Raw genomic sequence first — 17820 nt, 5'->3', positions numbered from 1 at the left:
ATTTCCGCAGAATGGCAATGCACACCCAGCCCTAGGAAGTCGGTCCACTTTGTCTTACCATTTTCTCCTTTGTGCTTCCTTATCAGAGCAAAGAGATGGAGCAGCAGATGCAGGATGAGCTGCTGAAGGCAATTTCAGAATTGCAGATGGTGAGTGGAAAAGCGAGGCTCCCAGTCCTGTGATCTCCCCCTGCCTCCAGCACTAGCAGCCCGTGGCTTGAAGAGGCTGGGAAATAGGAACCTTTTGAGCATAAGCATTTTCTTTGCACTGGGAGTGCGTTGGGTAATGCAGAATCGGGGGGAGGGGTGTGTGTGACAGTCCAGATTTCTCAGCACTGATTGAGACCGAAGTTGTTAGGACCAGGCCAGCATCACGGAGAGCAGATCTAGACTAGGAACATGGCTTCCCCCAACAGAACCTGGGAGTTGACGTTTGGTGTACGTGCTGAGAATTCTGCAAGAGATGCCTAGACCCTTCAACTCCCTGGAAGTGATTGACTGTGAAACGTGTGTATAGTGTAGCTATGTCAGCAGACTAGTGCTCATTGTGCATATGAAATGATTGTGCCTGGTGCAAATCAATTCATGGGGCCAAAATAAATGCAAATTACAAAAACCAATGGCTGGGAATGCCACAAGACCATAGGAGACCCTCAAAAGAGAATGCCATCCGTTCGTTTATACCAGATAATCCACGGGCTTCATGCCACCTGCCAGGGGCTCCTGTTGTGGCCCACCAAAAAGGGCTGTGAGTGCTGTCCCAGGTAGCTCACCAGGTGAAGTTCCACCTTCAGCCCAAGATGAGGTTCCCAGTTCAGACCACACCCTTTGACACGTGACGACAGGAAGGAATCCAGTAGTTCCCTCCAAATAGCGTGGAATGTGACTTTGTGACTGTGGCAAGCGACCGTCGCTTATACTGCTTGTGATGGAGTTCGGTTATACGCATTCTCAAGGCTGTCTTGGCTCCGCTAGTAGCAGAGATCCTTTCAGCGGAGGAGGCCGGGGGTTGTGCGTGCTCTCCTGTGGGGCTTTTCGCCTTCTCTGTGAGCGAAGCAGCTTCTCCACAGAAGCAGCCTGGGGGCAGGAAGATCAGGCCCGCGGAGCACAATCTGCCGAGGAATTTTTTGGGGCAAGCCCTGTTGAAATGGAGCTATACTTACTCTGCTTCAGGCAGAGTACAGGACATTTTCGTTTATTAAATAGATGTATTCTGTCGAATAACTTTTACTAGCCTGGACAGAATGAGATTGGGGTGAGGTGGTGGGGCATTAAGTTGGTAGAATGGATCACTTTTTTCAAAGATCCCCCTACTTAAAAATGCTCTGTAAATGGAAAACTAGCAGAGCATCTGACAGCCGGTGCTAGAAACTTCTCCTTAATGCGCTAAAGGGGTTTTTTATATGGGAAGTGTTTTAAAAAGGGGTATCGCCACGTTCTTGGGCATATGTGGACCAAGGCTTCTATTCAGGATTGTAGGGACGCCCATTGACTCACGATTGTCCCTGCCCCCAAATTCTAGCTCTGGGCCTGCAATCGCCCGATGGCCCAAATACCACTGGAGGCTCATTCTGGGTGGTTTGAGGCTCTTCTGTCTGTGGCATCTTCTGGCCGTGCTCCAACGAGGGGAGGGCCAGGCTCCTTTGGACGCCCTCTGTTTTCATTCAGGCAATGAAGACCTATCAGACCTACCGTATAGACTGCCTGAATGCTGAGTCCAAACTGCGTGAGGTTGAGCGCCAGGAGGAGAAGCGGAGCGGGGGGAAGCACCTTGACCCTGGAGGATCACCTGGAGGGGCGGGGCTGGACAAGACGCCCCGGCGTTCCTCACTGCGGAAGGTGGAGCGGCTGCTCGAAAAGGTAGAGAGGAGAGGAACTGTAGGGCAAGGTGGGGGAGGTTTATTGGGACCATTGTCTGTTTCTGGGATGTATAAGATTTCTAAAATACATATATTCTAGGGGCAATAGCTGATTATTCATCATTAGGGCGCTCAGTCAATTAAACCATTTTTTTAATCGATTGGTTCCAGAATGTGGGATACAAGGCAGTTTTAGAAGAAGGGCCACCTTTTAATGCTGCCTTTTTTCATTCTCTCTTGCAGTAACACACACTAGAAGCCCAAAACAGCCTTTGAAAATTGGCAGCTGCTGATTAATCAGCAAAAGCTTCCATTGACTGCTCTAGTGCTTTGTTTACAAAGCAGTTTTTGCAAAGAAACTTGGTGTCTTGGGGGGCGGGACCCTTTGGAAGAAGGGGCTGCAGCAATAGGGGAGAGCTCTAGGTGATGAATGTTAATAGGAGAGGGGGATGTAGGGGGGTTAGTCAGGGGGGAGGATACTAAGTCCTAACCCCTCCCCCCAGGGCGTTTTTTCTGGAAAAAGAGGTGGTGGAACTCAGTGGGTTGCTCGCGGAGAAAATGGTCACATGGCTGGTGGCTCCACCCCCTGATCTCCAGACAGAGGGGAGCCGCTCAGTGGCGCGGAGGGCAATCGGGGTGGGGCCACCAGCCATGTGACCATTTTCAAGAGGTGCCGGAACTCAGTTCCACCGCGTCCCAGCTGAAAAAAAGCCCTGCCTCCCCCCCAAAGGGACAGGGCTGCTTCCTTCCATGCTGAAGATCTGCAACACAAAGATTGCCCAATTGGGACAATCCAGGAGGCAGCCTGTTAAAGGAACTAGCTTCCAAATCTTGTTAGAAAAGATCTTTAGGACTCTAGCAGGGGGACATTAGGGGAGAAAAGAGATACCTTATGGCTGATTTGGTTGTGGGTATGTTCTTCCCCAAGCCAGTTACACCCATCACGTGCTGGGCCCACACCACTGTCAGCTGGACCCAACCCAGGCCCCACTGGATATGGCCTCTGGCAGTGTGAGCCAGAAAGTAATGCTGCTACCCTCTTGGGCCACTGACAGCTAGGAACCAATGGAGCCCTGACATTGGATCAGCACCCTCTTTTTTGTGCCCCCGAGGAAATGCTTGGGTAGCTTAGCTGGAATACTGGTTCTGGGGTGTCAGTAACTTAAGCCTGATGGTTCTCCAATCCTGGCAGAGACAGTCCAAGTTCCTGGAAAGCAAGCTGAAGTGTGCCAAGGCCCGAAATGATTACCTGCTGAGCTTGCACGCTGCCAATGCCGCCACCAGCAACTATTACGTGCGGGATGTTAGTGACCTGCTAGATGTGAGTCTGTCACCTCTGTGGAAAAGTTATGTTTTGGCAATGCCACGTGGTCTGTTGGGTCTTCCCCATGATGCTTTATGTCCCCTCCAGGTGTATATTTATAGTAGAATAAAACAAATATATAGTACTGTATAGGGATACTGTACTGTATGTTGGTTTTATTCCCATGTAGCTGCCGTGGTTTCTCCCAAAGAATCCTGGGAGCCATCAATGAAGCAGTAGTCTGAGAAGCCTGGGAAATGTGGTCGAGATCTTTGGCCTCCTCAAAGAAGTTCAGTTCCCAGGCTTCTCTGGGGAGCGAGGATTGGGTGTTCAGACCAACTCTAGAGCAGTCCATCCCTTTGCTGTGCCTTCCTTTTCCTATAATACTTGGAGTCAAGGTCAGAAGTTACAGACGGAACCAATAGGTGGAAGTGCTGTCTTTAGACAGAACCTGGCAGTAACTATTAGGGAAAAAAATCTACTTTCCTTAGTTTAAAAACATCACATTTCTAACCTTCATGGTTGCAGAGGAATAAAAACCTGGGGAAATGCCCAGGCTGTTTCAGCAAACGGGCTGGAAAGGCAAAGCGGAAGGGCAGTGTTTCCCAAGGGTGAGACTTGTGTATGTTGTTTATATTGTGCTCTCCTTCCTGGATCTCTGCCCATGAGCTCCTCCAGGGTTTTCAGATTCCCAGCTTTTGACCATGAGGATTGAAGATTCCTGATCACAAAAGGGCTCTCTCCCTTTAAATGGCAGTTTAAGTTTTGCCGCCCTTTGTTTTCATTTTGCTTTCGCAACTGTGGCTTCCTTGTTTCTTCATACCGGGCTTCTTTTCTGGCAGAGGCTCATCTGCCTTTAATAGATAACGTGACGTGGCCCAGCCAGAAGTTCTTCAAGGAAGGCCTCCCCTCACAGCAGTACCTGTGGCGTGTATCTCCCGTGTTATGCTGCAGCTGATAAAGGCACAGGGGCCTCCCTTAGAAATGAGAGTCAGAGCCAAGCTACAAGTGATGAACGACACTTGCCTGGCAAGTGAACAGACTCGCGTGTATTCCTCCTCCCTGTTCACTTGCCCTCCACTTGATCACGTGGAGCGCAAGTGAATGGCAAGTGAACAGGGAGGAATACACGTGGAGTCTGTTCGCTTGCCAGGCAAGTGTCATTCGTCACTTGTAGCTTGGCTCTCAGTGGATCTGGTAGAAAGTCCGGGTTGGGATAGCAATGGAGGTGGTGACGGTGGGGTGCTGTGGCCTGAAACCGTGGGGTGTTTCATCTCCCTCTTTCCTGGTTCCCAGTGCTTCGATCTCGGCTTCCACCTTTCCCTGGGCAAGGTGCTGAGGACTTACCTGGCAGCCGAGACCCGGGCCCAGGCATCTTGGCAGCAAGGCCTGTGCACCATTGAGAGGGCGGTGGATGCCCTGGACCCTCTTGGGGATAAATCCTGGTTGATGGAGGCCAACCCTGCCGCCTATTGCCCTCCTCTGTGCTTTGACTACCAGCCTCATGAAGGTGACGAGGTGAGCAGTGGCTTGTTCGCGGCTCTCTGTCAAGTCTGTCCTTCTCCACTGGGCCTGGCACTTCTCCACCTCCCTCTGACATCCATCTTACCTTGTAGGTGTCCACTGTCCGAGCTGAAGGCCCCCTGAGAAATGAGCTCGTCTCCCGCTTCCAGCATATCCAGTCTCGCCTCAACGCCATCACCCTGGAGACGGATGAGGTGGGTGAGAGACAAGCAAAGCCGCCTTCCCGTCCTCCCCAAATACATTAATCTAAAACTTTCCAAGTAGTAAGCTGGGAGGTCTGTCAGCCAGTTGCAAACATTTTGTGTATGAGTTGCTGCAAACACTGCTAGTGAGGGACAGGGTTAACGTTGTCCCAGACATCAGCTTATTTCTGTCTCTCGTTTAGTGTAATTCAGGCCTCACCAAAGAGGTGCACTTGTGTCTGCAGGTCGGGGCTGAAAGATGGAATGCTTCTCCATAGAAAATATAATTCCGTCATCATAGAAAACTTACAGGTCTAGCTGCCATGCCAGCTTTCTTTGCCCAGAGAGAACAAGACAGAGATGGACCGATCATAAGGGCTTCGTATCCCAGGTGTGCATGGACATTATTCTGATTGGACTCTCAGGGCTCATGGATAAGGGGCTGCTATTGGCCCTGTTTGGAAAGCTCCATGCTAGAATGGCTGCATCTAAGTTTCCCAGTGGATCAGATAACAGCTCCTGAGGGCTGTTTGAGTTCACAAAAACTGTGTGGGTGGCTGGGAAGACGGCTAGGTTCCCTCCGCAGCGTGATCAGAATACAGCCCCCTAAACACTCGGGAAGTACAGAACTCCCAGTATAGAGGACTAGGAGTTTGTACTGTGTGAATCTGCCCTTAGGCCTTAATTGGAGTTATGATAAGGAAGTGACTTGCGGACCAAGGAATTAATTGGATAGAGGGATCAGGGTAGGGGGAGAAACAAGATTTGGTTGCTGGTGTCTTGTGGGTTTAATGTTTGGGGGCTAATCATTGTTTGTAGCTTTGCCCTTTCCAAGTACATCATTTCACTTTTCCCCGCAAGAGTGAATGGCAGTCGTTCAGCAGAATGTGAGAAAGTAAAAGGGTATAAACTCTGGCATATCTTTGCATTGTTGGTGGGTGGGTGTAAATTTGACTTCGGTGGCCCCTGAGATCTGGAGAAAGGACTCGCTTTTGCTTCTCATCAGTGCCCTGTGAGTGCAGAGTCCGAGGGGAGGAGCGCCTTTGCTCCACTCTGTTGCTGGAGGAAGAAGGGCTGCCGAGAGCTGATAACCCGTTTCTCCCGGCCTCAACGTGAATATCATGGGTCTCAGAGCCAAGCTACAAGTGACGCCTGACACAGGTTCGACACTTGTCAGCTTCCCTCAAGGTTTGATGGGAAATGTAGGCATCCTGGTCTTACAGCTTGGCTCTCCATTTAATTGAAGTTTACAGAGTGGCAGTCTATGGGAGGGAGAACATGCGGTCAGGAAGGGAGTGCAGGCGTCGGGCTCTCGCTGGCCTCCCCTTCCCCTCTGCTGCGTATGGGGCGGGGGGCGTTCTGTAAACTTCAATTAAATGGAGAGCCAAGCTGTAAGACCAGGATTTTGAATCAGTGAGTCAGACACAACCCTGCTAGGACCTCGATTTTGATGGGGATCATGGACACGGAGAAAGGGGCTTCTCCCCCACCCCATGCCATTTTCTGACCCCAGAAGGTACATGCATCCCTCAACAAAGCAAATAGCGCCCCTACCAACTGTGTGAAAAAGGCTAGGAAGAAGGTTGAAGCCCTCCCTCCCTCCCCACCGTGATCCTGATCCAACTTGGAGATCAGGAAATGAGTTCCTAGCAGGGTGACTTGTGACTGACTCAATCAAAGACAGGTTACATTGACAACTGTAATGGTTTGGCCTAGGGGTGTGCAGCTCGGTTTGGGATTCGGATTAAAATACTGAGGTTGGGCTGATTTGGTGAAATCCGGGTATTCAAGATGAAAAATCAGGTATTCTGAATTTTAACCAAATTTTCAGTAAAATTTGGCAAAATTCAGCCATTGTTTTCTATGGGGAAATCTGTCGGGTGTCTAGTAGGCTGGAGAAGGGTCATTTTCAACCAAACTTCACCAGATTTGGAAGGAACCTACCCCAGACTGTCCTCCAAAGAATCCCCAAGTTTTATTAAGATTGGACCCATATCCACTCTCCATTATTCCCTATGGGGAAAAGTATATGAGGGCTATCCTTAGGGGCTGGGGTGCCATTTTTCAAGCAAACTCTACTAAATTTGCAGGGGACCTACTGCTAACTGTCCTCTAAAGACCCTCCCCAAATTTCAGGAAGATTGGACCTCGGGGTCCAATTCTATGAGCCCCTGAACAAGGTGCCCCCAGCCGTTCTATTGGTTCCTATGGGGGGAAAAGTCAAAGCTGACTGCCGCTGCAGAAGGACATTGGGGTGAGGCTGCCATGGCCAAGGCACACTCCCAAATGCAAGCTGAGCTCATCCCAGAGGAAGCCCAACAGAACCAAACTGAATCATGAGATTGGCATCCCCCCCAGAACCAAACTGATGCAAGGGGACCAATATCACACCAGAAAATCACCTCCATTCTACCCAAGCCAAACTCCCACATTGGGTTTTCATTTTTTGTGAAATCTGAAACATGCGTGTACATTGCTCAGAATCTGAGGGAAGAGCAAACTGTGTCCCACCTTGTTGTGGCCTCTTAGAACTCAATGGGGGCTGCTTAAGAATTTAGTCCCTTCCTGTCTGTGAAAACAAAAATGCAATTCGGATCCCATTATTTCAGAAATTATGTGAGAGGAGGATTGGTGGGTGTGTGCCTGAACCTGCCCCTGCTGATTCTCCCCTGGCAAGTGCCCCTCTTTGGCAGTCCGGCCCCCCCTCCCACCACCGGGTCCAAGCTCGCTTTAATTTTGAAGTGGGAGAAAAAGAACCCTTTAAAATGGAGAATCACGGGACCCGGGCGGATTTCAGCATCCTCTGCCCACGGTCTGATTTGACCCTCCTAGTCCCTGAACGAGTGTTCCGAAGAGCTGGCAATCCCCTTTCCCCACAAGGTCTACTGTGGCCCTTTAGACACGGGAGCTTCCTGCCCCAGAAGACTCCTGCTGTAGAGTTTGCTGTTTTTGTCCACAGGTGAACAAAACCCTTAAGGCCACACTGCAAAGCCTGCTAGACCTGTTGGCAGCGGAGGAGCCAGAGGTCCTCGATGCCTTCCAAGGCTGTCAGTCCACTGAGTCGCTGAAGTCTACTGGCTCCGATGCCGGCGGGAAGCAAGCACTGGCAAAGCGCCGGGCCAACCAGCAGGAGACGGAGAGCTTCTACATTATGGTATAGTCCTAGATGAGCAGAGCAGTAGCATTGGAAACACCCTTCGTAGATAACACTGTTCAGCTAGGTCAGGAAGGGGTCTGACAGAAATTCAGGCCTGCCACTCCCAGGCCCACCTCTGCGATCCAAACCACGGGATTCCCGGACGGAATGCAATTGCACTGTAAGCTTACAGGACAGGAGACTTCATGTGACTGCAAAGGAAAGTTCAGCTGCAAGCAAAAGGGAAAGGCAGAAGTTCTCCAGGTTTGTCTGGAGGGGGGCACATCCCCTCCTGACCCCAATTCTGGCCAGCTAATTCAAACCATGAGCATGAACAAAATCTATATGAAAACTTGGTTGGGGTGAGCTCCGCTTCGCTTCGGATGCCACAGTGGGTTTAAAAGTCTCCCTACATCAGTTGTGCGTGGAAACTACATCAGATCTTTTTGTAGATTTACTACACACTGTACTGAACCCTGGGATATTTCAGTGTGCATGAAGCAAAAAGTCTGACCCCAGTTAGCATGAGACACAGTTCACGGGAAGTTCTCCTGGTCTGCTCTTACGCAATTGCATTCATTTCTGTGCTTCCTGGCCTATTGGCCAGATGTCTGTTCTCCCTCCCCAGCCCTCCAATAATATTCCAGTTCTGCTACTTGAGGCAGCTGCCTCAATTTGCCTTGTGGAAAGCTGGTCTCGGAAAAGATCTTTTTTCCCCTTCAGCTGCCTCAGGATGTTTATTCTAGAATTTGAGTGATAACACACCCTTCTCGGCCCCTCTTCTGCTTCTCAGTCAGGGCTCTTCCTGTTGCATTCAAGAAGGACAGATTACTTGGTGTCTCTTTTGCAGAAGTTCAAAGAATATCTCTCTAGCCGGAGCATTCAAGCAAAACTGCAAGCGAAGCATGACCAGATGAAGGAGGCCATAGAAAAAGGTGAGAACATGAAGAGTGTGGTTACATGCAGGGCTGGGATTGGTGGGCAGGTTGAAATACAAGGTATATTTATGGTAGTGAACTAGTTTAATGACCATGATTTCCTCCTGAAGAATTCTGGGAGTTGTAGTTTGTTGAGGTGCTGAGAGAAATCTCATTCTCCCCCTCCGGCCCACCCTCTCCAGGTAGGGCTTTTTTTTCCAGCTGGGACGTGGTGGAACGGAGTTCCGGCACATCTTGAAAATGGTCACATGGCCGGTGGCCCCGCCCCCTGATCTCCAGACAGAGGGGAGTTTAGATCGCCCTCCGCGCCATAGTGCGGAGGGCAATCTCAACTCCCCTCTGTCTGGAGATCAGGGGGCGGGGCCACCAGCCCTGTGACCATTTTCGCCAAAGGCAATTTAAACTTTAAAAAACTCCCCCCCCCCCCCCGTTCCAGCTGACCCAAAGTGACGTCATTGTGAGGTCCTGAGTTCCACCACCTCTTTTCCCAGAAAAAAGGCCCTGTCTCCAGGCATACATGATCTGAGGCAGCCAGAGATCCTGGGGGCATGATGTTTAAACCTGTTTAAACCTGTACAGTGGATGTGGCCTGAGCAAGCCAGGATCCCAAATGTTAACTGTCCTGTCTTCCAATTTCTTCCTCTCTCAGGTGCTGCAGTGGATCGAGAGCTGGCCAGGTAAATACAGGGAAATTGTCAAACAGAGAAAAGGGAACGGGAAAGACTCCAGAGGGTTAGGGAGCTTGACTCTCCAAAGCTTATGCCCGGGAAATCTTTTTGGTCTTTAAGGTGCTACTGGGCTCAAATCTTCCTCCCCTACTTCAGGCCAACATGACCACCTACCTGAACCGCTTGTCATAGAGGGGTAGCTGTGTTAGCCTGCCACTGCCAAAACGGTGAATAGTCTTGTGGGCCCTTAAAAGACAAACAACTGAAATTCATGGCATAAGATTTAGAGAGCCAGAACCCTTTTCAAAATTGACCTTGGCTGGGAGGTGGCGCTGGGTACTGGACGCGTTGGGAGGTCCGTGTATTAGCTTTCTGCTGTGCACCGCTGGGGTCGGGGGCGAGGGAGGACCTTTGCCCTATTCTGCGGTGGAGGAACCAAGCTGAAACCTGGGAAGGCATTTCCACTTCAAGGGGCGTCTCTGACCTCTTCCTTCCTCCCCACCCGACCCAAACCTCGGCTCCAGGCCCCAGTCCCAGCGCATCCGGCGTTCCCGCCCTCCCTCGTGTTACCATCACAAGCTCTTCGAGGGGGACCTGCAGGCCTTTGTGGAGGTACCGGCTGCTGCCTTGAGCTACGCCCTCCCGCCCAGTTCCCCTCTAGCCCTGCTTTCTGGCCCTCTGCCTAGCCCACAAACTCTGTGCCTCCCTGGCCGGCTGTTGCTCCTTCTGCCTGTAATGTGCTTGCTGCTGAGTCTGTCTTTCCTGTCCCGGCTGCCCCCAAGGAGGCGGAGGCTGCAGGCACGGAAGCAGGTACATGAACTGGGGTGTGTGTGTGTGTTCGTGTGTGTGTGAGAGAGGAGGGGCTCCCTGTCTTGGCGAACGCGGACTGGAACTGAAGCCTGGGGGCAGGGTGTGTGTGGCGAAGTGCTTAGCCAACTTTTGTGATGTTACTGCAAGCTGTTTGGGCACAAAGATGGCTGTGTTTGTTGGATGCGTACTGCAGTGTTTTGCATGGGTGCATGTTCTGCACAGCAAGGACTATGAAGCTGCGTTCCCATGTGTGTGCGCGTGTGTGCAGCTCTGCCCCCTGCCTGCGTGCTGCTTTTGACCTCTCTTTTTGCTCACCTGCTTGCGCTGCGGCATTCTTGGCATGCTGTTGGCGGGGGGGGAGGGGTCAGTGCATGCGTGCAGCAACTGCATATTACCCTTCGCACAAGCATCCGCTGGAAACCAACTGTGCAAGTTCCAGATGCACAGAACGCATAGAGAGGGGTGCCGGCCTTGTAGAGGAGAAGGAACAGCCTTACTGCTGAAGTAATACTGAAGTGTGTGCGTGTTTTGGCAAGCTACCTGTTCTCAAAACATTTGCATCGTGAATATATATTTTTTTACATTCAAGGTGCAATGTCTGGCCGATTAAATTAATTGATTAAATGAATGAATTTAATCAGACAGGCAGTAGATTTAAGAGGGGAATCTCAATACAAATACCAGACCTGCAGATGGCAGGTGCTGTCTTAGAAAAGATATTCCACCTTTTTCACAGGGAGAAATTGATCTTCTGGGATTGGCGCCTGCTGCGGCTAATCGTTTTAAAAGCTAACAGTGTTGTTCAAAACTACTCCTTTTATCTATATGCAGATTTAAATTAGTTACTTAAAAACTCGTGCAAGGTTTCTTGGACTGCGTACTCTCAGAATTTTTAGTCAGGTTTTAGGTGATGTATTACTTACGTGATGGGAACGGCCCCGGCATTTCTGAATGTCTGGAAACTTCCAGGCTGAATCTCGGCAGGGTGTCTGGAGGCTTACAAGTTTGCACTGGGTCTGCTCTGAATCACATACGAAGCGGAGAAAGAAAAGGGTCCAGTCTGAAGCGCCGGCAGGGCATGGAACCCGGCTGCTGCTTTCCCTCCGTGGGTGTTTTTCCTGTAAGTGGGGCCCTCTGATGGTGTTGAAGCCCATCTCATCCTTCTCCCATGGGATTCGGGGCCAACACCCACTGCCCTCATTTTCTCCTCACAACAACCTTGTGAGGCAGAGAAGACTGAGAGAAAGTGGCTCACCTAGTTGGTCTCATGGGTGGGTGTGGGAATTTGAATGCCGGTGTGGCACGTTCTACTCTGACATTGAAACTGCTTCATCAGAGGGCTGAAGGAAGCACAGCCCCAGGAGACAGGCTGTGGGATAGCGGACTGTGGGTTGGGAATGTATTTAGTTTTCTATTCTACCTGCACACCTCCTCAATATTAACCGCCCCCCCCCCCCAACTTCTGCTTTTTGCATAGTTCAGGTGTAAGCCTGGTTCAAACATGCTCATCTGCCCTCTCTGTGTGGAGCTTGAGCCTGTGATGAACGAGTGAGGGTTGACTCACTTAAAATTCACTTAACGTTTGCATTTGTACCTCTGGAAAGTGTGTGCGTGAGGGAGAGAACTTTTGTATGTCAGTTTTCTGGCATTTGCATGTGAATGTTGATAGTTGCCACATTTTGGATGTTCAGCATAGGAGAGGGCAGAATGAGGGCCATGCAGGGGCTTCTGGTGCCCTGGACATGAGAAGAACGTAAGAGAAGCCATGTTGGGTCAGGCCAGTGGCCCACCCGGTCCAACACTCCGTGTCACAGAGTGGCCAAAAAAACCCCCAGGTGTCCTCAGGAGGTCTGCCAGTGGGGAAGGGACACTAGAAGCCCTCCCACTGATTGCCCCCCCCAACACCAAGAATACAGAGCCTCACTGCCCTAGACAGAGAGTTCCATCTCTACCTTGTGGCTAAGAGCCACCGATGGACCTCTGCTCCATATGTTTATCCAATCCCCTCTTGAAGCTGTCTCTGCTTGAAGCTGCCACCACCTCCTGAGGCAGTGAATTCCATGTGTTAATCACCCTTTGGGTGAAGAAGTACTTCCTTTTCTCCGTTCTAACCCGACTGCTCAGCAATTTCATTGAGTGCCCACGAGTTCTTGTATTGTGAGAAAGGGAGAAAAATACTTTTCTCTACCTTCTCGATCCCATGCATAATCTTGTAAACCTCTATCATGTCACCCCTCAGTCGTCGTTTCTCCAGGCTAAAGAGCCTCAAGTGCTTTAACCTTTCTTCATAGGGGAAGCGTTCCATCCCTTTAATCATTCTAGTTGCCCTTTTCTGCACTTTTTCCAGTGCTATAATATCTTTTTTGAGGTGTGGTGACCAGAATCGTACACAGTATTCCAAATGAGGCCGTACCATTGATTTCTACAGGGGCATTATGATACTAGCTGATTTGTTTTCAGTTCCCTTCCTAATAATCCCCAGCATAGCGTTGGCCTTTTTTATTGCCGTCGCACACTGTATTGACATTTTCAGTGAGTTATCCACCACGACTCCAAGATCTCTCTCTTGGTCAGTCTCCGCTAGTTTGGACCCCATCATTGTGTATTTATATTTGGGATTCTTGGCCCCAATGTGCATTACTTTGCACTTGGCCACGTTGAACCTCATTTGCCACGCTGACGCCCACTCGCCCAGCCTCGACAGATCCCTTTGGAGTGCCTCACAATCCTCCCTGGTTCTCACCACCCTGAACAATTTAGTGTCATCCACAAACTTAGCCACTTCACAGCTTACTCCCAACTCCAAATCATTAATGAACAAGTTAAAAAGCACCGGACCCAATACTGAGCCCTGCAGTACCCCACTGCTTACCACCCTCCACTGTGAATATTGCCCATTTATACTCATTCTCTGCTTCCTATTCATTAGCCGGTTTTTGATCCACGGGAGGACTTGTCCTTTTACCCCATGACTATTGAGCTTACTTAGCAGCCTTTGATGAGGAACTTTATCAAAAGCTTTCTGACGGGGAAGGACAGGGAAGGTCCCCCTCCCCACACCCTGGGGAAGTGAATGCTCTTTCCTCCTACACCAGGGCGAGAAGCAGCAGCCCACCCTTGCCCCCTGGTGAGGCGGAATGGCAGAGGAAAAGAGGAAGAAGACCTGGCTGGGCCTACACCCATCCTGCCCCCCACCCAATGGAGGGAGGATGGAAAGAGGAAGCTCACCACACCACTCACTGGGGCAGGGGAGTTCTTTCTGGGATTGCTATTACCCTCAGTGGTCCCCAGCACTGCAGGTGAGAAGCGGGGGTGGGGGGAAGGGCTGTTTGGTGCCCTTCCCCAACCTCTGGTGCCCGAGGCAATCGCCTAGTGGATAGGCCAGGCCGCCTTGTGCCGCCCTAAGCAGTTGGTCTGGTGGCTTGACCAAGGAATGGGCCCTCGGAACTCCTGATGTTTTGATAACTTGAACACTAAGGGCCAAGCTACAAGTGACGAATGACACTTGCCAGGCAAGTGTCATTCGTCACGTGTAGCTTGGCCCTAAAAGACTTCAGTCTGGGAGCATGGGACTCACTCTGGTGCCATCTAGTGGTGTACTGTTAACTTGCATTGTTGCTTAAACTGCTTAACAAGGAAGGGGAAAACAATCCCGCAACCAACACCAAAGCTGAAAATGTTGAGGAAAAAGACTCATCATAGGAAAAACAAATCTGCTATTTGCAAACCAAATAAATGGAAAGAAAACCAAATTTGCAAACCTTTAATAAACGGAAAGAAAATGTCACCAAATAAGCACTGCTGTTATCCACAGTAAAACAGAATAACAAAATGGTTCGTACTTTCTGTCTTCATCAGTGGTCCCATATATAAAATTTTCAAAATACAGCTTACTGCTATGTTAAAAATGTGAAAACCACACACAGTATTTTAGACTCAGCCTTTGGTATCTAGCACTTATACAGTACCTACAGAGTATATTCACTGAAGGATATTTACTTTGCTTACATCTTACTAATTTTCAAATGGCTGCTTTGTTTTTTCCTATATTAATCTCCATTGTCCCCACTACCACTCATTTAAATTTTCTCTAAAGGTCAGACTGCTGCAGCTGGAGGATTTTTAGTGATGCATGTTGTTTAAATAATGAGGGATTTCTAAAGACAACGTGTGTGTGTGTGTGTGCAAGAGAGAGAGAGATTCAGTTTGCACTTGCATGAGGTTTTGCATGTCCAGACAAGCATGACTCTTGCTGACGCAGGGAATGCGACGCTTCCTCTCTCGTCCTTCCCTTCCCCTGCTTATTGATTGATTTTTGGGCGGGGGTGGGGGGGGGGGAATAAAGGGGCTGGCTGGTGATCTGAAGGGAGGGGAGGAAGTTGTTGCCTTGGTTTGGGTTTCCTCTGAATTCCAGGCAAAGCATAAAAACTCCCCTGGTTGGGTCTGTGTGCATTTTGCTGTAATATTTTTAACATGCTGTGCCAAGATAAAACCGAAATCTTTGACTCAAATTCATGTGTTGCTCATTACATGGAGAAAGCAAAGGTGGAACTGTGCTTCTGGAGACCAGAGAGGTATCCCCCCTGCCCAAGGAACTGAAAGAAATTTTAAAAAGGGATTGCTACTCCTGGTGTGTGTACTTATTCTACTTTTGCCTCTGGGGATTAGGTTTTTGTATTCTTTTTTCTAGTCCCAATGCAGCTTTCTTTTGTTTGATCAGCATTGCAAAAGAAAGGGGTACACTGCCCAAGGAAGTCACTCCAAGCCTGCTTTCTTCTTCTCTTTAAAAAAATAGTATCTGCCTCCAGCTTTCTTGGGCCACTTGGATTTCTGCAGGCACTTGGGTATTATGCACCTGTTTCACAGATGTTGCCATAGCAATTCTCACAACAGCCCTGTGAAGCAGGCCAGTGGTGTTATCCCGATATTGCAAATGAGGGACTGAGATGTAGGGGGAGGCTGCATTCACTAGGTGCCATGGATTAGTGGGGATTTGAACAGAGGGGTCTTCAGGCTCACAGTTAGCTTCACAATCAGAAGGGCTAGAAACTTTCCTTTAAAAAGAGAGCTGAAAACAGATTCTTTCCCAGTAGTGCTGTCTGAGCTCCTGTGAACTGGCAGCATACACAGTGGCTGTTTCCACATGTCTCCCCCTCCCGAAAAATAGCGCAAAACTTACGGAACGACGCGCCTTCATGGCACGATCTTCCATCATGACTTTGCTTCGTGGCATGTTTTCTGACGTCATCGCTCCACAGAGCAAAGTCATGTAGGGAAATCGTGCCATGAAGGTGCATCGTTCTGTAAGTTTTGCGCTATTTTTCAGGAGGGGGAGAAGACGTGTGGAAACGGCCATAGTCTCAGGATGTGCTGTGAGGAAGTTGTGTTGTGACTTTCTGCTTTCCTCCCTGTAACTCCAGAGCTCGGGCCAAGCGGTCCCTTTGGTGGTGGAGAGTTGTATTCGCTTCATCAACCTCCATGGTAAGACATCTACTCCCCCCACCCCTCGCCACAATCTGAGGAAAGAAGTAAGAGGAAACAGCTCCATTTCCTCACTCCAATATGATTGGCCTGTTGTTGTGTTTTCCCAGGGCTCCAGCACGAAGGTATTTTCCGGGTGCCAGGATCCCAAGCACAGGTGGCCGAGATCCGGAATGCCTTTGAGAAAGGTGAGTGGGGCATGGGAAGTTGACCGTAGAAATGCAGAGAGCAGTCCAGGGCTTATTGAGCGGCAGTCTGCGGAAGGCCAGGGGCAGGGAGGATTGTCATGCTGGGCTATCTGGGAAACGGGGAAAACGAGGGCTTAACTCGAGCAGTGCACAGTGTACCTCTGAACATGTGCAGAATTCCTTTTCATTGCCTAACGATTGTTAACTTTTGAAATTATTAAGGGAGTAGGGTTAATGCTAGACAGGCTTCTCCGTAGCACTCATTTCTGTCTCCCTCTCTCTCTCCTTCCCTCTCTCCAGATTAATTGCCCTGGTTTGACTCGATAACTTATTTAATATGTGTATAATGCTTTTTATTTTGTACCTCCCCTTCTCTCATCTCCTTGATGAGGTAGGCAGGGTGATCAGGGTTTGCCCAGGGCCATCCAGCTGGGGAAGAATTTGAAACAAGTGCTCCTCTGTCCAAATGTAACCCTTTAGTCCCTGCGCCACACTGCCATACAAACTTAGTCGTGTCTCTGGGTCTGGCAGTTTTTTGAGAGGGGTAAGAAGTTAGTCGGGTTTTGGGGAGGACGGTGTGGGTAACGCCTTGCTCCTGTCCCCAGGCGAGGACCCGCTGGCCGATGGCTTCATGCAACATGACCTGGATTCTGTCGCTGGAGTGTTGAAACTGTATTTCCGGGGCCTAGAGAAACCTCTGTTTCCCAGTGAGATTGTCCCTGAGCTGCTGGCCACAGCCCGTAAGTGCGTGCGTGCGTGCGTGCGTGCGTGCGTGCGTGTGTGTGTGTGTGTGTGTGTGTGTGTGTGTGTGTGTGTGTGTGTGTGTGTGAAGGTGTGTGTGAAGGTGTGCTAGGGTTTGCTGTTTGCTAGCCAAATGATTTGGGTGCTGGAAATGTAATATGCCTTGTGTATTGACCCTCTGTATTGGTGGTCTTTCTCCACAATAAAGTTCGCATTACGTATTTTCAGTGAGAAATCTTGCTTTTTCTAGACAGAAAACAGCAAGGGAGGAAAGAATTCAAGTCCCCCCAGTGTCTTTGATAAGGCATTCCTTACAGCTGTTTTTCAAAACTAAGAAAGGCATTTAAAAGATACAGGGCAGAAGTCTGTAGATAGCAGAGCCTTTTGTAGTCAGGTTTCTGTTATGGAATACATGTGCTTATTGTGGACAGCCATTACTTTCCAAATCTCAGGAAAAGATGCAATGTTAAATCTTCCCCCCTCTCTCTCAACTCTTGAAAGTGCTTTCCCCCCCTATAGTTATTTAATGTTAAGTCCAGCATCCAATATCCAGATAAAATTGCTTTCCGGGCCGCATCCAGCCAGCCCAGATTGCAAGAATGCAGGAAATACAGAGCCAAAACACACGAGAAGAAATACCTAGGTTCAGCACGTGTTCTCTTACCTCAAAGTTTGCCGGGATCTGTAGGCATCCTGGAAGCTTAAAGTTTAGCATTTACAGAGCAGCAGGAAGGGAAATACAGGCGCCTGTATTTCCCTTCCCCTTCCTGCTGCTCTGTAAATGCTAAACTTTAAGCTTCCAGGACGCCTACAGATCCCGGCAAACCTTGAGGTAAGAGAACACGTGCTGAATCTAGGTATTTCTTCTCGTGTGTTTTGGCCCACAGTAAAGCCGGGGCTTTTTTTCTAGGAAAAGAGGTGGTGGAACTCAGTGGTGGAACTCAGGACTGCACAATGATGTCACTTTGGGTCAGCTGGAACAGTGGGGGGA

General features: G+C 49.6%; 1 protein-coding gene across 1 annotated transcript in view; it reads left to right on the top strand.

The window, feature by feature from the left end:
• ARHGAP4 (Rho GTPase activating protein 4) overlaps positions 1–17820 on the top strand; it is a 54432-nt gene that overhangs the window by 19951 nt on the left and 16661 nt on the right. The window contains exons 4-15 of the mRNA XM_055003672.1: positions 87–149; positions 1668–1859; positions 3051–3179; positions 4458–4679; positions 4778–4879; positions 7827–8021; positions 8854–8938; positions 9591–9618; positions 10134–10221; positions 15840–15900; positions 16011–16088; positions 16694–16828. Of these exons, the coding sequence (XP_054859647.1) occupies positions 87–149; positions 1668–1859; positions 3051–3179; positions 4458–4679; positions 4778–4879; positions 7827–8021; positions 8854–8938; positions 9591–9618; positions 10134–10221; positions 15840–15900; positions 16011–16088; positions 16694–16828 (1378 nt within the window). The remainder of the gene's footprint in view (positions 1–86; positions 150–1667; positions 1860–3050; positions 3180–4457; positions 4680–4777; positions 4880–7826; positions 8022–8853; positions 8939–9590; positions 9619–10133; positions 10222–15839; positions 15901–16010; positions 16089–16693; positions 16829–17820) is intronic.

This window comes from Eublepharis macularius, chromosome 19 (assembly GCF_028583425.1).
Source record: "Eublepharis macularius isolate TG4126 chromosome 19, MPM_Emac_v1.0, whole genome shotgun sequence".
Taxonomy (NCBI): domain Eukaryota; kingdom Metazoa; phylum Chordata; class Lepidosauria; order Squamata; family Eublepharidae; genus Eublepharis; species Eublepharis macularius.
Note: the sequence above shows the minus strand (reverse complement) of the source record. Positions and strands in the feature narration are given on the sequence as shown.